The sequence below is a fragment of the Cyprinus carpio genome, chromosome B10 (genome assembly GCF_018340385.1).
Source record: "Cyprinus carpio isolate SPL01 chromosome B10, ASM1834038v1, whole genome shotgun sequence".
In the NCBI taxonomy this organism is placed as follows: Eukaryota; Metazoa; Chordata; class Actinopteri; order Cypriniformes; family Cyprinidae; genus Cyprinus; species Cyprinus carpio.
Genome location: NC_056606.1, coordinates 818,939 through 844,524, shown reverse-complemented (window position 1 = coordinate 844,524; position 25,586 = coordinate 818,939). Strand labels below are relative to the sequence as shown.

General features: G+C 37.7%; 1 protein-coding gene across 1 annotated transcript in view; it reads right to left on the bottom strand.

Annotated features, from left to right (window-relative positions):
- The window catches only part of LOC109079301 (fibrillin-2-like), a 140,049-nt gene that overhangs the window by 53,463 nt on the left and 61,000 nt on the right, over positions 1-25,586 (bottom strand). The window contains exons 35-43 of the mRNA XM_042731953.1: positions 24,036-24,158; positions 23,823-23,945; positions 23,476-23,637; positions 22,891-22,959; positions 15,888-16,016; positions 15,671-15,796; positions 15,323-15,475; positions 10,132-10,200; positions 9,908-10,042 (exon numbers count right to left, since the gene is read on the bottom strand). Coding sequence (XP_042587887.1) covers positions 9,908-10,042; positions 10,132-10,200; positions 15,323-15,475; positions 15,671-15,796; positions 15,888-16,016; positions 22,891-22,959; positions 23,476-23,637; positions 23,823-23,945; positions 24,036-24,158 — 1,089 coding nt within the window. The remainder of the gene's footprint in view (positions 1-9,907; positions 10,043-10,131; positions 10,201-15,322; positions 15,476-15,670; positions 15,797-15,887; positions 16,017-22,890; positions 22,960-23,475; positions 23,638-23,822; positions 23,946-24,035; positions 24,159-25,586) is intronic.

Here is a 25,586-nt window from a genome sequence, read left to right as displayed (position 1 = left end):
CCCTTTTTCCCGTTTTTTTCCCCTTTTTCCAAGGTTTTTGTTCCGTTGTCCCCTTGGCTTGCTTGGGGGGGGACACTTCATTTACAGCCGATATTTATGACTTGATTGCAAAATGGATTGCACATGATACTATTTAGACTTAACTGTGATGATGACACTACTGAATTCACTGATAAACCGCCTTTAGCTGTCATTTCCTTTGCATTATTGGGGAAACTGTTTTTCCTAACCAATGCCATCCAGTTGCTTTGACACAATCTTTTTTCTTTAAAAGCTATATAAAAAAGCGTGAGCTTGACTGACTTGATCCCTTGAACGCGAGTCGTAAGAACGATCTGTGATGAGAGGGCTATTTGAATATGAATGTAAGTATCTCAGTCAGATCTACGATAAAAACCTGTCCCCTGGGCAAATCATGCATGAAGAATCTGTTTTCAATTAGCTAGCATCTAGAATGGCTGCCTTGGTGAGGCAGAGGGTGATGTCAGAGTTCAGGCTCTGGTTTGAAGGGTTTGAGGCTAGGTGGGCAACAGAGTAGGTTTGCAGGCGTTTGAGGTCGGCCCAGAGCCGACCTGTCGCTGAAGTGCCTAGGGCAGGAAGTGGGCACATTGTTCTGCAAAACCCATCAACAATCTCTCCTATAGCCTGGTGGGGGGAGACTGGGGAGTCAAGGAAGCCAGTCCTCACTGCATCTTTAATCTCCATCAGATTTAAACCACACTGGCCCTCAACCCACCTGATCGCCTGGGCTGTAATGTTTGTGGTGCACAGGGCAAGGTCAGTCACCGCTGCCAAGCTGCCTCAAAGCCGCTTGGATCAGGGGCAGGACTCGTCCATGGCTCGGAGGAAGTTGGCCTAGAAAAACCGGAGGATCCGCCATAGTGTGTAAAGTGCTAGCCTGCCTGTCCTGCTGCAGAGTAGGCCCACACGCTAGGCTTTAAGGTGGTTCTGGCAGTGCCCTGGCAGGAACCATTCATCCAGGTGTACTGCACAGGGCTGTACATCACCAGTAATATTGAGTCACTGGCAGCATGCTATTCACATCCCCTGAAGGAGACCAAATCCAAAATCGGCATTCCCACCTCTTTGGGGCCTGAAATGCTAAAGGATTGTGTGCAACTGAATCGGAGAATGTTAACAAATCAGGCTTCAGTATTGGTGGGAAATTGTTTTCCCCAATGCAACGTGAGTGTGGCAGTTTGAAAGGGAATCATTTCTATTTAATGGTTTGAATCCTATCTGTTTTAACTCGCTTTCAAAAAAAAGTATCACTACTGAAATAGTAAATGTAACACCTCATAAATTCAACAAAAAAGATGGAAGATTGAGTTCAGTGCATTTTTTTCAGTAATCTGCTAATCAGAAAAACTTCCCTAGTTCATGTTTAATGGTCCTAATAGGCTTTTTGTTTTTCTTAATGCGGAGAAAAAAAAGTATTTTTTTTCTGCTACTTTTGTTTGAAATAGGACCCAGACAAGATTAGTTAAATAAACAGGTTAATGACAGAATTACCAAAAACATCTAGAGTCTCTCTCTGAGAGCTGAAATCCAGGTGTACACACACTCTCAAAGCTGTACCCCAGGGCTGTTGGAAGGTAGGAGCCATGCATGCACAGATGCCAGGCTCACTCTGAACTGCTCGTTCACATCACAGTAAACACACACACACAAGACACTGGAATGTACTTATACCATCTACACTGAGAAACAGTTTAAATGTTTCCAGTAAGCTACTGTCATAATTCTCTTGCTTGTTGTTCCAAAACCTGCATGACTTTCTTACTTCCAATGCAAAAACACACACTAAAGAGAGTATCATATACACACTTGACTTCTGAAGTGATATTTGTCTCCTCCAGTCATTACAAGGTTTACTCTAAGAACCAGATCTACAGGACTCAGAGCATCAATCAACTGAATAAAAGTCAGATTAAAAAAAAGAATAAATTTAGCTAGAATCATATGGTAAATCCGGACTTCTTTCATGACTTGCCTTATTGTTCCAAAGATCAAGATCTTTAGTTAAGAAATACATCAGAAGAACACTTTTTTTTTAGAAGTATATATATATTTTAGTGTGATTCTTTTTCAATTTAGAGCTTAACAGATTGAATAAAAAAAGAATAATAAAATTTCATAAATAAAAATATATAAACAAAAAATCCAACAAACAAATAAAAATCAGATTTTTCCTTTTTTAGGTAAAGGTATTCCTTTACAGTTTATTCCTTATTCATGTTCACAACACACTTATTCTTATTTTGTAAAACGATTGGCAGCTATACTACTATAAACCATAATGAATAGTAGAGATAAAACCAGATTCACATACATCATACAGCATAAAATGAGTTCATCCTTGTTCAATATTACTTCTAATGATTCAAAATAGTATCACCTCAATAGAAAAAACTATACTGTATATACCCAGAAATTGCCCTTCCTAAAGCTGAACAGTAAGAGTATATGTGCCTATAAAACAGTTTAGATGTATTATATTAGAAATTCAGACATCACAAGAGGAACGTTGGTTCACACTTTATTTTTGGAGTCAGGGGTATCATTTATAAGCGTTGTGTATGCACAAAATGAGCATAGTAGTAACCTGCGTCGCATAATTTTCCTTGCCACATTATCATGATTTATAAAAAAAATGGAACTTGGCGTAAATATTTACACACCGTGCAGACATTCTAGGACCATGTGTAGGAACACGTTTTCATGGAGTTGGGAAAAGTAATAATAAGTACACAGCAAATTTTAAACTTGTTTTAGGTCGATTTACAGATTTACATTAAATACTCCACTTTCATGAATGGGGGTAAACACTGAAATTACATAATTTTTAAAAAAAAAAACATAGTACATAATTTTATTAACAATAGGCTAAATAATTTTCCTGTGGTTAGCTCGCTATGTTTTAATGACAGCAAGGAGTGCTATAGGTACCAATAATTAATCTTTAAAACTTAAATACAGATCCGTTATGAGAAATATTTCGCGAGAAACAATGATCAATGATGTGTCGCACTTACTTCGATAATATGGTGGACAGAGCGGATTCAGTGGTCGAACGCTCCATTGTCCGTTATAGGACCAATGTAATAGCTTCAACCACAGCTGTACGGAGGTGTTGATATCGTAGTGAAAGGCATCTCCACAACATAATGAAAAATACCACTATATTTGAAGGATATAACTAGGAGAAAACGGTAAGATTTGAAACGTTTTCTTTTAAAATACTTGTCAGTGACGAGCGAATCAGACAATTGTATTTACACTGCATAAAATATGGGCCTATCTGTTTCCACTAAAAATAGCTAAAAGATGTTCATGAAAAACTGCATACATTTAATTTGATTTTTAATTTTTTAAAACAATTGAAATACTATTTGGCCACTGTAAAAGAATGAGATCAACTTATTTAAAATATTATCTGAGAACAACTTTAAACCATTTTGTTTTTATGGAATTTCATATATTTATTATAAAACAAAATGTAGGTATGGCAAAAATCGCATTATAGTCCCATCTCATATTTCCTTAATGTCTCAGTGTTAAACATGGGTACTTTGCTTGGGAATATGCATGGAAATGATATGCAGATGATGTTATGCAGCGAAAACTAGGCGTGTAAGCTCCTATATGGTTATTTTAGGGAGGAGACGAGATGGAGATGCACGTACGCTAGGGATGTGCATCTCCATAACTGAGGCTGATGCGATAGACATTCGATGCATAGCCAACGATGCGATACATTAAAGATAATATAGGCAGCACCGAGCGATGCGATAAGATTCATTGCTATTACGATGCGGTGGATATGATTTTGATTTGATTTAACAAAATGTGATTCATTGTAATATGATGCAATGGAGAAAAAATATGCTGTGCAATCAAATGTAGATATTTAACTTTTATTAAGAAATCTTTCTTAAAGTATCTTAAGTGCCATCTGACTTTTTACATGGCTTTTTCACAAACGAAGATTAAATTTTTTTTTAAAAAACCAAAAGTTTAAATAAAAACAAAATTTTCTTTTCCCTGTCTTGTCTCTATTTACTTTTAACGGGAAACAATTTAAAGGTGAAAAAAAATTTAAAAATTTGCTGCTAAGGGAAAAAAAATAAAAAAATTTTGTTCGTAATTTCCCAGCGGGGCAATTTTTTGGGTTCAGCAGGAAAAAACTCAGGGGCCCGAAAGGGGACTTTTTTTTTAACTTTAATACAAATAAAAACCTTTCAAAAAAAAGGTAAACAAAAATTTTAAATTTAATATTAAAAGGGAAAAACTGTATTGGCAGTCACAAAATGCGAAAACCAGATTAGAAAACAGCTGTTTCAAAAGGGGGGAAAGGGGGGGGGGGGGGGGTTCTCTGCTGCACTCAATTGTGGGGGTGCTTCAAGTGGTTGGGAAAATTAGTCTTTATGCCAAAAAATTTTTATAGCGGCGGGGAACATATTTTAAAAATGCTGGATTTTGTAAAGATTTCCATTCGTTTTATAAACCCCAAAGTTTTTCCAAAAAAGGGATTTAAAAGGGGACTTGGGGGAAAAAAGGGGTTCAGAGTTCCCAATGTTAATCCATTTCTAGGGGAAACTCCAGGAGGACACCTCTGGGTTTCCCCATAGTGTTGTTGTTGTAAGTCATAATCACGTAGCATTTTCCCGTGGGTGAGGAACGCATTTTTCGAAAAAACAGTTCCAAAAGGGAAATCAACTAAAAGTTCATAAAAAAAAATTTTGGGGTCGCTTTTTTAAATAGAAAAAGGGAAATGGGCGCATCTATAAATTATTTTAGAAAAATCGTTTTTTCCCGATTAGATATGTTAAAAAACGACCCATCGCGATAAAAATGCCAATGTATGTGCACGCTTTTTTTAAATCGATGACGCATTTTAAGCTTTTTTTGGCCAAATGAACCGATGCAAATCGGGGGAATTTTCCCTCCCTAACGTCCCCACAATTTTCCCCCTGACTGGGATTTTGAAGGGTTTTTGGCAGGTTCTGGTGCAGGTTTATGGTTATAAATCTGAAAACTTTTTGTGCCCCGGAAAATCTAGTTTTTGGCCCTTACTTTAACATTTTTGGGTTTTAAATTTTAGGGGTTAGAGTTTTAAAAAGGGGACCCCGGGTTCGGCTATGAAAAAAACCCTTTAAAGTATGATTTTTTTTTTGGCCTTTAAATTTCTAATTGTGTTTTAATAGTTAGAAAGGGTAGTTTTTTAATTTGGGGTTTTGGGTGGTTTAGGGATGTAAAAAATAGGGGTCAGCAAAATTGTGCTTTATGAGCAAAAAAAAAACCCAACCCAAATATGTTAATAATAGTCATGCTAAAAGAAAAAATCATTTTTATACTAAAGTGTTGGGGGAAAATTTTAATTTAAAAAAAAGGCGGGACAGTTTTCATTACGAGATTCAAATTTTGGTTTTTTTTATTGGTTGAAACAGGGAATACCCCTTTTTAGAAAATTTGCTAAGTAGCGCAGGAAGCCACTACAATTGTTTAAAGGGGAAAATTTGGCTCATTCTTTTCCTCCGATTCTGCTGCCTAACTGTATAACACAAATTTTAGTTGTAAAGTTTCCCGGGTCTTGCAGACACCCAAAAGGCAAAAAATTTAAAAAGTTTTTGATTTTTTAAAAAAAAATATTTTTGCCTTAACGTCACGGGGTTTTTGTTTTGGCAGTGACACTGGTGTTTTCCTTTTTTGTTTTTTATTTTGGGGGGATTTATTTTCAAAAAATTTTTTTAAATTTAATGCAATTTTTTGAGGGTGATCCCAATTTTAAATTGTTTGAATTTTAGGGCATTCCCACAGGTAAAATAAATTCTGCGAAAAACCTGTTTTCTCGGGGGAGGCATTTGAAGCGGTGCTCTTCCCTTTACGCAGTGCAGATTGGGGAAAATATACCCACCCGGGACAGAAACATCTGAAAAAAACCCAATCCAAAATCACACACGTTCCAGGAGCGCAATCCAAGATTCAAATCCCACTCTTAACATCTGCTTATCAAAAGAAGGCGGGGGACAGTTAGATATTATCACAGGACTACCGTCTACAAACCCCAAGAATAAATTTTAAAGGGTAAAAATTCCCAGTCCCCCCAAACCTGTTTCTGTTCCCCCCTGATTACCCCTCCCTGTTATTTAGGCTCTGATTTTCCCTTTTATTTCCATTGTCCGGACTTGTTTTTTGTTTGTTAATTTTGGGAAAGGGTGTTTCCCCTGGATTACTAAATTTGGACTCCCGGGGAGCTATTTGATCGTGACCCTTTGATAAAAAATTAACATCCACAATGAATTTGGGGGAAAAAAGAGGGACCCCTAAAACCTTTTTAAAAAACCCTGTGTGGAAACACCGGGCCCTGGGGTTTTTTGGCCCCGCACATGAATAGTGGTGTCCTCTTGCAATTTCCCGGAAATGTGCCCTGTACCAGCGGGCCTCCTTTTGGTGTCACACAAGGCATTTTGCGTTTTGGCCGGGTTAGTAAAAAGTTGTTTTTGCCCCTCAGTGAGTGGGGTTCCTCATTTTAAAATTGTGTGTTTTGTTTTTAAACTTACAAGAAACCGGGAAAAAATAAAACTGTGGATCATATAAGAAAAACAAAATAAATACCCCCTAAAAAAATGCTGTGATAAGTTGTTTTTGGGGTTGTTTTATAATGTAAAAAGAAAAAACTTTACTCTGAAACCCATACTGCGTCTCAGAGGGTACTTCAGTCAAAGCAGTAAAACAAGCTTGAGTAAATTAAAATAATAGTTTACCATGCAGCCCCTTTCCGTAAAGTGTGGGCTCATAGCCCTCTGTACAGAGGCACCGGGAAAGGAGCCGACTTTAAACCAGGGGGCCCGTTCCTGCGGGAGTTGAGAGTAAAAAAAGGCACACTCGTAAAATTCTGGGGACGGCTGAAAACAAAAGACTTTTCAGAGGTTTCTTCAACATCCCGATATTTTTCATAATTTTTCGAGTGTAGGTAAAAAGTCATTTCTAGAAAAATGAAAACCAAAAAAAAAAATAAGAAAGAAGGGTAATTTAATATTTGAAATTTTGATTTTGGAAACTATAAAAAAAAGTTTCACCCTGTGGAAATTTTTTAAAAGGGTTGTGTTTTTGTCAGGATGTTTGTTTTGTTCACTGAAAGGGGAAATTTAAAAATAATAAAACGGGTTTAAAATTTAAAAAAAAAAAACATTTTTTTAAAAAATATATCTTTTTTTATGGGGATAAAAAGCTGGTAATTAGGGATACAAAACATTAGCCTAAAGGGCCCAATCTTTACCTAAAATTCGTCTTGGTAGGAATGTTTTTTCTTTGTGGAAGCTTTGCTTTTTAAAACTTTTCTCAATACGGGTATTTTTCGGACTTAAAGTCGCACCCTAAGTATAAGCCCGCATCAGTCCAAAAAAAACGTCATGGGCGAGGAAAAAAACAATTTTAAATGCATTTATTTAGAACCAAGAACCAAGAGAAAAAATTACCGTTACAGCCGCGAAGGGGGGCTCTATGCTGTCAGTGCCTGTGCCCACCCCTGAAAAAAACCCGCTGCAATTTTTTTACCCGCAGTTTTAAATCTGCAGAATTGGATTTTTTTTTTGGGGGGATTTTTTTTTCATTTTAGCTTTTTCAGTTTTCTTTAAGTTTTATTTCATTTTAAAAGTTTTCCCGTTGTTTTCAGTTTTAAAGTTTCCCGGGGTAGGGTAAGGAGCATGAGCCGCATAGAGCGCCCCCTCGCGGCTGTAGACGGGGAAGGTTTTTTCTTTATTAAATTTCTTTTGGGGGATGTAAAATTTTAAATTTTTATAAAAAAAGTCGCACCCGCTAAAGTCGCAAGACCAGCCAAACTATGAAAAAAGTTGGGGATTTAGTCCCAAAAAAACAGTAATTTTAATCGATATTTATGTTTTTAATTATTTTTATTGTGGAAAAACAGAATTTCAAAAGGGGGTATGCCACATTCTACGGTTGTTCATCGCTTCAGTCCTGATTCCTGTCTGGGTTTATTCTGCTGGATGTGATTATCCCGTACTTAACTATAGACCTTATTGTTGAAATGGTGTTACCAAACAGATAAATTCTGTACAAATCTTACATTTATATACATGATTTAAAAAATAAAAACAAAAACATGTAAAAGGGAATAACAACTTAAACCTGTATAGTAGTTATTACTGGCGAGCTCAAATCCTTGATTAAGAGACCGTTAAACGGGGGAGCCCAAACCTAGCTTTGCCATGTGCCAGTTCCCCCACTGGATGGTGGAACACTCACTGAACATCTACAGAAGATAAAAAACACTTTCCCAACTGCACTGAGTGAAACAGCATCTCTGATGTGAACCACATGTGGTTTGAAAAAAGTCCTATATCCAGTGGCCTGTTTGGACACAATGGAGTAGATCTGAGGAGCTCTTTACCTACAACACATCCGGTGGGTTTGCTGTCACTGTAAAGCCGGGTGTGACACACCACACTCGTACACACACCTCCTGGAAAGTCCACAACAGTCACCAGGAAGACACACGCTGGGCGTCTCCACCACTCGTACGGTCTGAAGTCAGACAGAGATCGTTATGTCAGACTTCTAATCACCAGGTTTTCAGACTTGTTGAACCACAATTCTTTGATAAGAACAATTATGTCCCTTGATTTGGAGATGTTTAGGAACTCTGGAGAGCACGCTTTTTCTCTCACCGATATCACAATGCTCTTAGCGATTACAACATTTAAAATATGCTAAGCTTTTTGGAAAATATTTTCCACTGCTTGGGTTGTGTGCATATGTGTTAATGAGAAGAACTCTGATGGTATACAGATGCACAGGATAGTGGCAGTGTCTGCCGTCACTCACCAGCGTGCAGGCTCCATCAGGTGTGAGTATATACACCTCAGAACATTCACACTGATGAGCTGCCCGGCCGGTTGAAAGCAGTCTGCGTGTTCTGCTCTGTACAAAACAGGCTCTCTACAAAAAAAAATGCTGACACATTCTAATCTAATGTCTGACATTCACAACACACACAGCAAATAAACACGTGGGTCTCATTCACTAACCCATGCACATGCACAAGTTTGAGCTAGACATCTGCGTACAGACACGTTTGGGTAATTTCCTGCCATGTTCCAGGACACCAAACATTTAAAATCCCCCAGTGTCAAAAACTAGTGCCCCTTTCAGAGAAACTGCCAGTGTGGAAGATACATGCCAAATGCATCTCCTTGGGTCGTAAGGACTGTAGAAAAAGGCTATCGTCCTCAGGTTTTCAAACCAATGTGGTCTCTACTACTGTGAAACTGGAACAGGCACATTTTATGACACAGGAATTGGCAAGCTCTACTGGACAGACGGGTCATAGGACATGTTCCCTCTCCCAGACAAAAGTTGGGCTACTACAGTATTTACTTGGTTTCCGTCTCTCCAAAAATGGGAGGTTAGGCAACATCAAATTTATAGGGACTATTATAGATCTTTCACAAGCATGCTTCTGATGACACCACTGTCAAAGGTTATTTAAGCCACATCCTTAGTGTTTTCTACACATGCTTCACAAACTGAACACTGACAAAAAGACAAAAACATTTACACAACATGCATTTTTTTGTTTAGTCAACTTTTACAATTACTAGGACACATTTTTCTATATTTAGGTCTTTAATCTTGGCACAGCAGTAAATTTCACATCTAAAATGCACTTGAACTACCAAAACAAAGTGTTTATTTTAAGTGTCTTAAAATCAAAGTCATTCTTTCCCCAACAGCGAAGGTTGTCATCACTCAACAAACACACATAATTACCCATAAACAATAAAAAAAAATTTGTAACGAAAAACAAGATGACAGCTTTCTATTGTTTAGAATTCAGTTTATGTTACATGGACAGCCCTTACAGAGAAGACAGCCATCAGACCTTCACAAGATGAGCTGGGCTGCAGGTCACTGTAACTGAAGCCTGTGGGACACTCGCAGTGGAAAACTCGGCCCACGTGATTTATACCCACGCCATGAGCACAGATGCCTGGGATTTCATGACATTCATCAATATCTAAAAAAGATCAGATCAAAGTACATGGAGTAAAAAAAAAAAACTACCATTGCTGTTAAAAATTCTCTGACTGCGAAATTTGTCTTTACCTTTCGGCTTTCCAGTTTCAGTGTCAATCCTGAATCCGATCATGCTGCCACAAAGACTTCTATAGTCCCCTAAAAACAGAGAGAACATTTGCGTTTGGGCTCAGCTATTAGTTCTGAAACACAACTGTCCCCAGAATCTCAATCTGACAATGATCATTTATTTAAACCCCATTTCCATAATTAAGGGAACACGACTGATGCTATGGGAGCTTGAATAGCATCGCAACAATACATTAGCAGAGGCTAATCTTGGACTTTAATCCTGCACCTCAAAGGGTTTGAGTGAGAGGTCATCATCTTGCAGTTCCCTATCAAAAGCTACTCTCAATGCTGGTATCAAATGCTAATGAGAACATTCTTTGTTCGACTGGTTGTGAAGCACATGTGTCAAACACGCCAAGAATTGGCTTAAATAACCTCGGTAGGTGATGTAACGGATTACATGCACCTGGAGGTTATAAATAGACATAATGCAGTAACCATCCTCTGCTGTTTTTCTTTGTCTTCAAGGACCATATTGTGTGTGTGTGTGAGAGAGAGAGAAGCAAGAAAATAAATAGATAGAAAAAAAGAACCCTGCATTGCAATTAAATATTAAAAAGGAAAAATAAAGTCAAGCACTTAAAAAAATGGCAGAATCAAATAAGAGATGCGTGCCTCCATGTCAGAGGCTCATCTTGGAGGATGATCCTCATAGATTCTGCTTCGAGTTTTTGGGGTGGGGTTAGAGCATGCTGCCCTCGGGCTCGAGAAAGAATGCTAGCACTGTGATTTATTATCCATCAAAGTGCTTCACGCGCAGCTCACATTTTTCAAAGGGGGCGAGCCAGCCACCTCTCCCTCGTTAAGATCGTGGGGGTCGCATGTCGATCTGGCCGAGGCGTGTGGGACGGCTCCGCCCCGCTTTCTGACTTTGGGTTCCACTCTAGGTCCGTGTTGTCGTTGCAAGATGGCTAACGACAAGATGCTTCCCTCACGGGTTGGGATGCGGTCTTGGATGGCCATCCAGCCCAAGGGATCTGGAGAGGTCATCTTCTCGAATGGCACATCAATTGCCTCAAAATGAAGGCTGTATTTCTGGCCCTGAAATACTTCCTCCACCAGTTAAGAGGCTACCATGTCCTAGTGCGGGTGGACAACACGGTGGTAGTCTCTTACATAAATCATCAGGGCGGACTGCGTTCGCGCCACCTGAACAGGCTAGCGCAGTAGGTTTTGCTTTGGGCACAGGACAAGTTCCTGTCCCTCAAGGACATTTACATTTTCATTTGGGCCATATGAATGTGGGAGCAGACTTGCTGTCCAGACAAGCTGTGACACACAGAAATGGAAACTCCACCCCGAAGTAGTCAGTCAAATCGGGAAGAATGATGATTTTACTAAGCAGAGGTGGACCTCTTCCTTCACAGGAAACGGCACAATGTCCCCTCTACTTCTCTCTGACTCATCCAGCTCCCCTTGGTCTGGATGCGATGGCCCATGTCTGGCCCAGAATACATCTTTATGCCTTTCCTCCGATTGCTCTGCTCCCGGGAGTCCTGGCCATGGTCTTTCGACAGGGGGTCTCGCTCTTACTTACCTGATCCGCACCCCGTTGGCCGAAAAGAGTATGGTTCTCAGATCTAATATCCCTCCTCGATGGCTCACTGTGGGCAAATTCCGTTCAAGAAAGATCTTCTGTCTCAGGCAAAGGGGACAGTATTTCATCCCCGGCCCGAGCTCTGGAACCTTCAAGTCTGGCCCCTGAGGGGGACCAACTAAGAGATGCTGGCCTTCCAGCCAATGTAATAGAGACTATTCTAAGTGCTAGGGCTCCCTCCACTAGAAGAAGTTATGCCTTTAAATGGCACATTTTCGAAAATTTGTGTATGGCACACCATGTAGACCCAGTTTCCTCAGGGAAATTGTCCTCAGGCACATGTCTTGGTACTCTCAGAGTCTATGTGGCCGCCATTTTGGCTTTGCCATGCTCGGATTGATGGGGTTTCTGTGGGAAAGCACCCTTTATTTTCGCCCGCTTCATTCATGTAGCTAAGCGGTTGAGGCCATCCATCAGAGCAACAGTCCCTTTGTGGGGCTTAGCTATAGTGCTTGAGGGTCTGGTTTGACACTCCTTTCGAACCACTAGAGTCAGCACCTGCCAGGTTTTTCTGACCCTAAAGATGGTTTTTTCTAATGGCTATTACTTTCTCTGAAAGAGGGATTAGGGATTTGCAGGCTCTGTCAGTCTTGCCGTCCTGCCTAGACTTTGCCCCTGGGCTGATCAAAGCTATTTTGCATCCTTACTCTAATTATCTTCCAAAAGTTCCATTCTCAACCATACATCCAGTCATTCTTGAAGCCTTCTGCCCTCTGGTATGTGCTCTTCAGATTTACGTCCAAAGTTGTCGTAAATGGATGTCCATGCTACTCCGCATGTCTTTGAGTCAACATCCCAGAGTCATGTCTGAGACCTCTTCGATGTTATGAGCACACACTAGCACTACACAACCTTGGGGGTCCAGGACACTTCCAGGTGGTTGTTGGTTATTCTCGTTCCCATTAGCGTTTTGATACGCAGCATCGAGTAGCTTTTGTTATGGAATGTCTCGGGTTACTTGAATGTAACTCTGTTCCCTGAAAAAGTAGGAACGAGATGCTGCGTCTCAATGCCGTACTGTAGGCATACCCAGACATCCTTTCAGACAAAGGTTTAACCCTCGGGAGTCGATCCCCGCGTATACGCGTTATGAAGCATCTTCTCCTGATAACCCCGAAAAGAACTTAAATTACACTTTCAGTTTTGATCGTACAGATGAGAGCAATACATGTATCGAATCTGTAAAGTGTCTACTTTTATTTGTATCCACACATAATAACAACAAATCTTTGTGCATTTATAAAATATAGAAAACAAACAAGGTGCGCTGTCTGCAGCCTTGGTCTGCGGTGATCTTCATTTAGAAACGCATCATTAAAATGAACTATAACTCAGTGAATACTCAACGAAGAGACATGAGAGATATATCTATAGAAAGCTTGACATGTCTTTTAAACTAAGTGCTACCAAAAACAAATATTCTGTGATAAAGTAATCCATATGAAAACAATGCGATGTCCGTCTTTCACATCTCCCTTCATTATATCTAATGCAACCGCGCCCATGCGCTGAACGCGGTATTGATATTTTAATGTTCCACGTGAAGCTTGTGGCTTGTAAACACCCATACAGAAAACAAAGCAGCGAGACTGTTCAAGTTTTTTTATTTTATTTTACTGTTTGCTTGGCGCTGAGAGGAATAAGACATAATTCACCCCAAGAAGATGCGCTAAGGATTACCTCAGGATTTGAGTTTTGGATTTCCTCAGAAAAAAAGAATTAAGCGCGCTTTATCCAGCAGAGATCATAAACATGAGTAAGTACTTTTTTTTATGTATATACTTGTATTAGGTTTCACATAACGTGTACACATTTTACTAGTTAAACTTTTTCCAAACTATAATTCCTGACTAAATGTATAATCAGGTGAAACATTATGAAGTTTCATTTACATCATCTAAATGTTCTACTGTACTACTAGTATCAGTGACCATCACAATAATGTTAATAATGTAGTTTATCATTTAGTATATTTAAGAGCTCATAAACAATATACCCTAATTATGTGATGTTCATTTATATATTTCAACATTAAACAATACCAGTCAAAACCAGTTTGCTAAAGCAGTAATATTGTTCAATATTTTTACTATTTAAAATAACTGCTTTCTATTTGAATATATTTTACAATTTAATTTATTCCTGTGATCAAAGCTAAATTTTCAGCATCATTACTCCAGTCCAGGTGTAACAATATACACTATACCATTCAAAAGCTTGGAGTCAGTATATATAGAAATTAAAAGTTTTATTTAGCACACACGTGATGATAAATAAAAACTATTTATACAATAAATGTTACAAACAATGCTGTTCTTTCAATTTATCAATAAAAAAAGAAAAAAAAATATTCTCAACTCTTTTCAACATTAATAATAATAATAATAACAATAAATGTTTTTTTTTGGTTTTTTTTAGTAGAAAATCAGAATATTAGAAGGATCTGATTTCTGAAGGATCGTGTGACTGGAGTAATGATGATAAAAAATTCAGCTTTGGAAGTCAGCTTTGATTGTTCCTAATGAACTGTTTAACTGCACTTGCAAGTGAATCTCAAATTATTTTGTGGGATAATTAAATATATTCTAAATAAACTACAAAAATAAAAATATATACATCTATTTTGTCCTCACATTCTTTCTTGTAACTCTTCCCTCTCGGTCATACACCTGGCTGAGAGGGTCATTATGCAGCTCATTATGTGAGTCTTTGTCTTCTCAAGCAGGCGTGAATCACACAAATATTCATGATCAGTCACGCCTACTCGCATATGCCCTTTACAACACAAAAAGTGTCTTAGAAATTAGAAAATGTAAATCAATCTATTGTTTTAAACAAGATGATTTTCACATCATTTTGAAGCAAAAATTCTAGGCTACAAGCTCCAGGTTTGACAGTCTCGTGAACAAATGTTGTGTATTTGTTTTATGACCTTATTTCAGTGACTTCAAAATTTTAGTTTTTCACTAACCACGCATAAACGTTTTCTCAAAAACACAATCATGTACATACATGCTATTTACATATTATTGTAGCCCCAGTTTGTACTGAAAACAGTGTTTTCAGACCTTAGCAATGTATATGTTTAGAAGCAACTGAAAAAAGCACAAAAGTCAGGGCATGTCAGAACTTCTCCAGGCCCCCAAAACCCCCAGACCTCAGTCGGTTAACCTGAGGATGTTTCTGCGTCACGTCTATTTATAACCTCCAGGTGCATGTAATCCGTTACGTCACCTACCGAGGTTATTTAAGCCAATTCTTGGGGTGTTTGGCACACATGCTTCACAACCGGTCGAACAAAGAATGTTCTCATTAGTGTTTGATACGCAGCATCTCGTTCCCACTTTTTCAGGGAACAGGGTTACAGTCAAGTAACCCGAGACGTTCTCTACCATCAGCTACTGACTGATATGAAAGTAAAACTCTCTGTATGACATTCAGGGATGTCAAGAAATAAAAGTGTTTCATAAATTGTAATAATATTCTTTGAAGAGTAGGGTTTGTGTGTCTTTAATAACACTACAGTTAAGGTAAGTAAATGTGTGTGTTCACCTGTGCCAGGGCTCGGACAGGCCTGACATGGTTTGTTCCAGGCTTTGCCCACATTGTAAGCACAGCAGCACAATCTCTGTGTGGTGTTGAAGTTGAGCTGCTGCTCACAGGTACTGCCACTGTAGTTCCGGTAACACAGACTTTTCCTCATATCTAAAACAACAACACACAATCCTACAATTTTAATAGTTTGCATTCTTCAAAAAATAGACAGTCACAAATAAAGCACACTAACACATAAGAATAGCAAAATATATGTAATTAAAGGCTATTATTATTGTTCAGACTATTAAACACTTAATTAACTGTACTGTGTGCATCAGTTGCAGCAGAGCATGCCTAATACACCCATGCAGCCGTGTCCTCCGCTCACTGGCATGTAGTCCTTTGGGCAGACACATGTGTAGCTTCCCAGTGTGTTGTAACAGGTGCCTGGACCACACGCGCCTGAACTGAGCACACATTCCTCAATATCTGAAAGACACACCTTACAGTCAAACTCACCTTCCTGAAGCTCAAACCACTGACAGAAGTATTTCTGACTGTGGACACACTTGTCTCACACCCTCACACATGCGGCTGTCCATGTTGAGGTAGTATCCAGCTGGACAGTCACACTGGAAACTTCCGAATGTATTGATGCAGTTTCCCCCCCCCTGACACAGACCCGGCAGCTCCTGACATTCATCAATATCTGACACCAACGACAAAAACCATTCTGAGTTTTCAATACTCTTATATTTTTGCTTTTAAAGTTTAAAGTTTTTCTTTATAATATTTACAGTATTCCGCAGCGGTCTGGTTTCAAGTATAATTCTTTTGAAGTAATGGGGCTTTACATAACAATAGCTAGTAACAAGTGTAAATGATAATTCGTCCTTGATATTTGTACTGTCTACAGACCACCAAGGCAACATACAGACTTTAGCAAAAAAATTCCTGAATTTCTATCCTAGTAGTTAGTGCTGGCTGCAGATAAAGTCTTAATTATCGGTCAGAGATAATGAGAGAGGTGCATTTATAGACATTCTGAACTCTATTGGAGTAAGGGAAACAGGTCAATTTATCTCAAAGGGAATTAATTATATTTATAGGGAATTTTGACAGAATTAATGTCTTACAGCTGATCAAATCATCCAGCAATCAGCCGTAAGTATAAACTCCGCTACTTATTTCCGCTAATATTAATAAATTAATATTGAAATTACGGTGAAACACTATTTATCAGCCCAGTAATAAGCCTGACAGTTTTAAGACAGTAACTTGTAAACATAAAACACACAATATTTTTCTTTAAAAATAAACAAGATTTTATTGGATATTTCTAAAACATGTAAACTAATCTAACACATAAACACACACACTTACACATTCACACACACATTGCAGTAAGAAAGTGAGGAAATTATGACTCTTATGAAAGTGAAAATATGGACTCCCACGTTTTTAAATTGATTGACATCAACATTTTGGAAAAGTTGACCACCTTTTTTCTTTAGCTGGGAACATCTCCTGTAAGAGTTCTTTGTTTTTAAAAGCTGTGAGGAGTTAGTTTAACACCCAAACTCTGGAACAATCTACCTAGCATAATAGATGTCGTTATTAAAAATATAATTCATTTAAATGCATTTACAAGGCAGGAATAAACTGCTGCTGCAGCAAAACGTTTGAGAAGGCAGCAGAAAGAAAATATCTGACTAGGTAAAAGAATCATCTGAATTTAATAATTTATATACTTTTACAAAGTCCTCAAAATAAAATATATAGGCTATTGTTTAGTCATTTTAAAAGCTTTATAAATCGAAACTTATTTAAAGGCAATGTATATATTTAAATTAATTCAAATGCAATATTAATATGAATTGTCTGCGCATATAATAATTTTTTTAATATGTTATATAATTTGATATTAATATAATAAATAATTAGCAACAAATGGCAATTTTGTCTCTAAAATACTTCTACTCTTAACTGCTTTAATTTAGAGCGAGAGATTGGGGGAGTGGCTTAATTGCATCACAGCTTAACAGCTGATTGGTCTGGTTTGGGTTTGCGATCTCTAACCCAGAATAAAGCCTGCTCCGGAGCAGGGTAGCTGTGTAGCATAAGTTACCATGGTGACGAAACCCGCTCAAATCCAACCTTTTTTGTTTGGGATATATAATCAAGAGTTTGGTCTGATTAGGAGTGAACTTACCTGGGTAAAAACTGAAACCGGCTTTGTGCTACAGGCCACTGGTGGCTGAGTAGCAGTGAACTGTGAGCATGGCGCTTGTGCTTCGATCTGGCTAGAACCAGAGGTGGACAGTAACGGAGTAGCTTTACTTCATTACTGTACTTAAGTACATTTTTCTGTACTTTACTGGAGTAGTTTTATTTTGAGTAACTTTTACTTTTAATTCACTACATTCCACAGCATAAGATCGTACTTTTTACTTCACTTCATTTCATGAAACATATCGTTACTCCTTATAATATATCACGTGCTCCGACACGCAGAAGCGGTGTCTGATTCAAGAACTAAATTATTCTTTTCAATGAACCTTTTAAATCGGTTCTCAAATTGCACCAAATGATTCTTTCACGAATTAGAATGATCCGATTGCAGCTGTTCTCGAGTCGACAACTCACTGTTTCAAATGAACCGTTTAGTGCGAGTCTCTAGTGAACTGAATTCACAAGAACCGGGAGATCTTGTGTCTGATCTCGCGACTGATGCTGCTATATTTGAATGTCAAAATTGTTGGTTGTTTGTGAACTAAATCTGCTGTAAAGGGTGATCTATTTAAGCCCACTGAAATGCTTGAATGCAGAGACATCAGCATCAGTGCCTCTTAGGTAAAAAAAATCGAAACATTAAAATAACACAGATTAAATAAAATAACCAATGCACGTTCAAATTCCCCACTGCCATAACATTAACAGTTCTTATTAAAATGCTACGCATTAAACAATATAAAAACAGACGTCAAATTGGGCTTATCAACAGTATAGTTAAGTAGACAGATATGAATGTTTATTCATAACCATACTAAAAATAAGTAAATATTGTTAGCTAACTGTCTAGCTAACAAGCTTGCTGGTGCCAAGTTGAGGTAATTTTTAGATATAAAGTCCGAAATATTATTATTCAACCACCTAGAAAGATTACATCTAAGGGAAAAAGAAAGCATGTGATGTTCAGAACATGTTAACTACAGTAATTATCAAAGTGGGAAGTGATGCCCTCTGGGGGCATTTGGTCAGGAGTGTTTTTACACCACAAACAAGGTTTGAGAAGAAAAAAATCATTATGAAAATATAATTATATTTTCCTTAAAATGTTCTTCCTAACTTCAGGCCTTATTCTCATGTCATATACAACTGTGATGTTCTTCAAAACAACAAATTCTATTTTTAAAATTAATTTTTACAACAATTTTTTTTTTTTTTTTTTTTTTTTACTGGTGAAAATCTGATGGTCAAATGTGAGCCTGGAGCACAAAACCAGTCTTAAGTTGCTTGGGGTTTATTTGTAGCAGAAGCAAAAAATACATTTTATGGGTCAAAATTATAAATTTTTCTTTTATGCAAAAAATTAAAGTAAAGTAAAGATCATGTTCCATGACGATATTTTGTAAATTTCCTACCGTAAATATATCAAAACTTAATTTTTGATTAGTAAATATGCATTGCTAAGAACTTCATTTGGACAACTTTAAAGATGATTTTCTCAATATTTAGATTTTTTTTGCTCCCTCAGATTACAGATATTCAAAGAGTTGTATCTCAGACACAATATCATCCTTTCCTAACAAACCATACATCAATAGAAAGCTTATTTATTCAGCTTTCGGATGATGTATAAATCTCAATTTGGAGAAATTGACCCTTATAACTGGTTTCGTGGTCCAGGGTCACAAATCTGTTTTCTCTCAGGGACAGTGTAAGCTTCACAGTGAACATTACATCACTCTTGTCAATCTAGTCCATATCCACAACAAAAATACAGGTGCATCTCAATAAATTAGAATGTCGTGGAAAAGTTCATTTATTTCAGTAATTCAACTCAAATTGTGAAACTCGTGTATTAAATAAATTCAGTGCACACAGACTGAAGTAGTTTAAGTCTTTGGTTCTTTTAATTGTGATTATTTTGGTTCACATTTAACAAAAACCCACCAATTCACTATCTCAACAAATTAGAATACTTCATAAGACCAATAAAAAAAACATTTTTAGTCAATTGTTGGCCTTCTGGAAAGTATGTTCATTTACCTCAGCCCTCCATTTATGATCATGAGATTCTGTGTTTTAAACAAATTGATTATTCTAAAACAGATAAAATAATACAATCCTTATCTAACTCAAAAGCTTAAGATTTCTGGGGACTTGATAGCTCTCTCATAAAAAAAAAAAAAAAGGGGGAGATTTTAACACCAGCTATAACATATATTGTGAATAAATCTATTGATGAGAGTATCTTCCCCAGTGTCTTTAAAACAGCAGTTATGACCCCAATTTATAAATCTGGAAGCAAAAATTAAATATATAAATAGTATATTACCTATAGCATCTAAAATTCTTGAGAAAGCCATCATAGAGCAGCTAACCGATCACTTAGATTGTAATAATTTGTTGCACTCCATGCAGTTCGGTTTTTGACGCAACCATTCCACCGATGCAGCCTGCTGCTATCTGATAGAAAACATAAAGGCCGACTTGGACAGAGGGTGCATGGTGGGTGCCGTGTTTCTGGACTTGCGAAAAGCCTTTGACATGGTAAACCACCATGTCCTCTTGTCTAAGCTCTCTAAGTATAATCTGTCCATGGAGACATTGCATTGGATACAATCATATCTCTCAAATAGGATAAAATGTGTGAGGGTAAAAAATGTATTGTTCTCTCTGAAGCCCGGCAACACCGGGGTCCCGCAAGGATCAATTCTGGGACCCTTGTTGTTCAGTATTTACATCAATGATCTTCCGGCTGTGTGCAAGGGCGTACGTACATGGGAGGGATATGGAGCAAGTAGCCAATAAATTGTCCTTAGCCATGGAAAGAATAAGTAATTGGCTTAAATCTTCTTGCTTAACTATAAATATTGAAATAAAACTATTGGAATGTATTTAGCTAAGTCCAATAAAGTTAAAGATATGCCTAACATTTATGTTAATGGACAAAAAATAAACATTGTGACAGAGATAAAATATCTAGGTGTCCATTTGGACCAAACTCTAAGTTTTGAAAAACATATTAAAATAATGTGCAACTCTATTAAATATAATATCTCTGTCTTTAGACACATTAGGAAAAGTTTGACAAATGAAGCATCTTTCATGTATTTTAATGCTCTCTCCACACATCACCTACTGTTGGTCTCAGGCCAACGAGACCACACTCAAACCGTCTGTAGATCTGAATAATTTCTCTCGAAACTTAAAGAAATACATCCTCAATAACCAGCTGTGTCAGCATTTGCACACTTAAAGTTTACAAATGTAATATTGAAGTAAATGTTTTTGACTATGTTGTATATATTTTAGGTTGTGATGGTTTTTTGATTAGGTTTTCATTTAAACATCTGATTAGTTTTAATGATCATTGTTTAATTAATATTGCATGTATTTGTTAGTGCTACTGACAGTTATTTGTAATGTAATGTTTTAATATTGTGTGCACCTGCCCAGGAACTGCAGATGGAAATTAGCATTTGCTAACTCTGGCACAAAACATCTTTTCGTAAGATTAATGTATTTTGTACATCGTCCCTGACAAATAAACTAATTAAATAAATAAATAAAATAAATGTACATGTACTCAATACTTGGTAGGCGATCATTTTGCTTTAATTACTGCCTCAATTCGGCGTGGCATGGAGGTGATCAGTTTGTGGCACTGCTGAGGTGGTATGGAAGCCCATGTTTCTTTGACAGTGGCCTTCAGCTCATCTGCAATTTTTGGTCTCTTGTTTCTCATTTTCCTCTTGTCTGTAATTCATAGATTCTCTCTGGGGTTCAGGTCTGGTGAGTTTGGGTTTCTTTGACAGTGGCCTTCACCATGGTCATTTAACCAACTAATTTGTTGAGATTGGTGGGTTTTTGTTAAATGTGAGCCAAAATCATCACAATTAAAAGAAACAAAGACTTAAACTACTTCAGTCTGTGTGTCACGGTTCATGAATTCGCTGTCTCTCTCTCGGCTTGTTTAGTGTGCAGGTGTGTGGCTGTGGGCGTGGTCTCTGATCACGCCTGATTAACAGCACCACCTGCGTCTCGTTGTGTGTGTGTATTTAAGTGCAGTAACTGGTGTCTCATGTTTGTCAGATCGTTGTGGTTGTTCCCTGTGTTCCGTTCTGTTCCCCTGGCTGTCTTGGATCGTGGATTCCCCCCGTTGTTCTTTGTCGAGTCTTCTTGTTCCCTGCACCGGAATCATGAGCACCTTCATCGGGAGACACAGCACTGGAACACCGCGGAGGATCATCGTTGTCCACCGAGGTCCCTGCGCCACTCACCATCTGAGCTTGGGATCGTCCACTCCACCTGTGACTTGCTGTCGTTGTTTTCTGTTGTCTGACCATATTATATCTTGTCATTAAACCGCCTTGCTATTGCATCCTGTCTCTGAGTCGTGATACTGTGTGCATTGAATTTAATACACAAGTTTCACAATTTGAGTTGAATTACTGAAATAAATGAACTTTTCCACGACATTCTAATTTATTGAGATACACCTGTATACCTTGACTACATATAGTGGTCATTTTGGGAAAATTCCAGGTATTTTGAGCAGTAGGATTATAAAAAAATATGTGCTAATATAAAATCAAATTAAGTAGGACCATTCATCCAAACAGCTATTCAGCTGCTTTTCTGACGATGCAAGTGAATTTGCTATCCACACTGGCCTATACACCACTGGATTCCCTAGACAGAAAGGAGCCAGGGTTTTCAATGGAGCATGATGAATCCTCTGCATCAGAGACTGTCAATGACATGGAGTCATCAGCAGCATCATCTTCTGATCCCCCAAAAGAGCCCATGTTCTTGCAATGAAAACAATCTGTCTCTGTGAGAGGTGCCTCAGCAGGGGTGCGGCACTGGCAAGCAACGAGCTAACTGAGCCCATCCACACAGGCCACACTCGTGGTGCAACATTTTGCAACAAACATTGCAGAAATTTGCTCTAATAGATGTGAAATTTGCCCATTGTGTTTAGCAGATGGCTACAGAGGAGAGGTGCTGAGGAAGGAGCAGCGCCTAAAGTAGAAAGTAGCAGGTTTCTTTGTTCTTCTTCTTAGGAGTTGTTTATAAAAAAAACTCTTTCCATAATCAATGAACTTTCATATTGAACCAAACTGAATCAACAATGTACTGATTTCAACTGAATAGTGAATGAGCTGCTTTAAAGCAGAACTGACTTCTGTTTGCATCACTGAATCATTACTTCAGTGTAATTACTTGTTTATCCATGTAAAGCTGCTTTGAAACAATCTGTACTGTACAGAGCACTATATAAATAAAAGTTAACTTGGTCTGACTTTACTGTACAGTTATTGACAATATGTTCAGCTGTGATGCCTGATTACCTTCCAGGATGATGGTGATAGGGTTGGGTTTGAAACCCTCTCCTCCAGGACACAGTGTGTTATACTCCGCTAGAGACACATGATATTCTCATCAGACAACTACCACATTCATATTTATCAATATTTTTCAATATGCCAAGCCAATATGAAGGAATATTTTTAATGTTATTGTCACAAAAAGATATTAAATTATACTGAAAGTGGCCTAGAATAGCTATAGAATTAGTGACTAAATAATAATAAAAAAAATAAAAAAAATTATAAACCGCCTTTATTGAAATATTGCAGTATTATACTATACTATTATACTAAGTATTGATGTAATATAGTATTATAGCATTGATTTACTGAGGTATTGTTATAGTGTTATTACAGTATTATAGATCAAAATAATCTCCTGCATGCAATATTCTTACAGGGAAGTGCCTAGATACTCAGAATGTGTTTGTCTTTTAATGTTGATGTGTAGTAGTACTGAAATCCCCATGTAGTATGAAAGTACTGACATATTGTTCTACTGTTTAACCAAATTACTAGTGTTTTGATGTATTGTAGTATATTGAAGATTGTTGTAGAGTTCCTTACAGGTGTTGAGTGTAGGGCAAAGGTCACATGGGTTACCCCATGCTTGTCCCAGAGAACAGCAGCATGATGAACGACTGACTCCAAATCCCAGCTCAATGCTACATGCCAGCCCACCATGGCCACGGTACGCCACATCCAGGAAACAGCTCCCTACTCGTGTGTCTGTCGCATGAAAAAAGACCAACCGACTGCATGAGAACTCTTTATGGATGACCACAGAACACTTCATCTGCAGGATTTACAATAAATACATTACATCTCTTGATGCACAACTATGCTACAGCACTATCATTGTGATGGCATTGGGTAGAGTTATATTAAATAATCTTAATAAATATTAATCTTACCAATGCAGCCGATTCCAGTGGGGTTGAGCTCAAAGTCAGTGGGACAGTTACACTGGTACGAGCCGGCTGTGTTCTCACAGTTACCATTAACACAGCTGACAAGATCAAGACACTCGTTCACGTCTGACATCACAACAACACAGTAATCAGTCAGAGTGTGAAGTGAAGAACTGCTGTTGATCTATTATTACTTTAGAGTAACAGCATGTTTACCTGTGCAGTTTCCACCAGTCCTGTCCAACTCATAGCCCTCATCACAAATACAGCGAAACATTCCTGGAATATTCTGACATGTGCCAAATACACAGATGTTCTGGAAGGTGCACTCGTCTATATCTGCAACATATGCACATGATACACAGAAAATATAACTTATAATCTTTCTGAACAGCAATAGGTACACCACAGTCGTATGTTTTTGTGAGCGTGTTAAAGGGGTCATATGATGAAAGTTTTCCTTTCTCTTTGGATTGTTACAAGCTGTGCATAGATAAGATCCCTAAAGTTGCAAAAACTAAAGACTCAAACCCAAAGAGATATTCTTTATAAAAGTTAAGACTCGCCCACGCCCTCCTAAAACACCTTGTTTAAACACACCCCCACGTCTACGTCACTGTGTGAGAAGATTTGCATAATGGCACACAAATGTTCATGCAAAGAAAGAAGGCATATCTTTTATTCTCGCTGTAGTATTGTTGTTGCTACCGCCATGTCGTGGAGACGCTGTGTGTTTCGTTGTGAAAGTGAAACTATTTTGTTTGGCCTTCCAAAAGATGACACAACTAGAAATCAGTGCTTAAGTTGCATTTACAACACTGTTCCAGAACAGTTCAACCCAATTATTCAGATGTGTGCAGCGGATTTTATGGAGGACTGTTTTCTGAACCTGAGAGAGTAGCCTACAATGCGTCTGTGGCACAAAGGCTGTTTCTATAAACAGGGGCAATTCCAACTTTGCAAGGACAGTCTGCCGCTTCTGACTCATAGCCTGTAAGTATGTCTTCATATTTAAAGAATTTGCCACTGATGATTCAAATGCGAGTTTTGAGAGTTTCTCCAATCACAAATGCAGAAATGGTTTATTTTTATTATGGGATGTGATACCAAAACTCTTTGTGAAATACTGTGATTCAAAGTCCACTCACACAGGCAAGAAAACATACTTTTTTGTTTGTTTGTTAGTGTTAAATTGCAAGTACAGTGGAGTTTCCATTTATATTTATTTTTGCCTGTTTTTTTTTTTTTTAGAAAGTTTGTTTTTTTAACACATTTGTGTTTAACTTGTGTTTAAACTTTTTTAATTTGTTGAAATTGCACCAATTCAAGTTCAACACATCCATGAACGAATAGTTTTACATCATTGCATCATATCAGTCGCCTAAAGGCTGACACCTGTCTTCGCAGAATGTGAGCATCACGTCAAAAGCAAATAGAACTCATTATAATCAATAATGAATCAATAATGATCATTTTCTTTTATTTTAATAATGGTGTTGTATTTTTGTAATAAATAATTTACTTCTTAAATAAATAACCTGGCAATAAAAAACAAAAAAAAAAAAAAAAAAAAAACAATTGTATATTTTGATCCTTTTTATGTGACGTCGGGAACGATAAATGATGACAAAATTTTTATTTCTAAGTTATCCCTTTTCTGTCCATAAAATGATGACAAAGATCAGTAACTTTGACAGCTCCTTTGCTCTGTGACATGCTGCTGAGTTACTGTTAGATTAGACTGCTGCAGTCTGTGTGTGTGTGTGT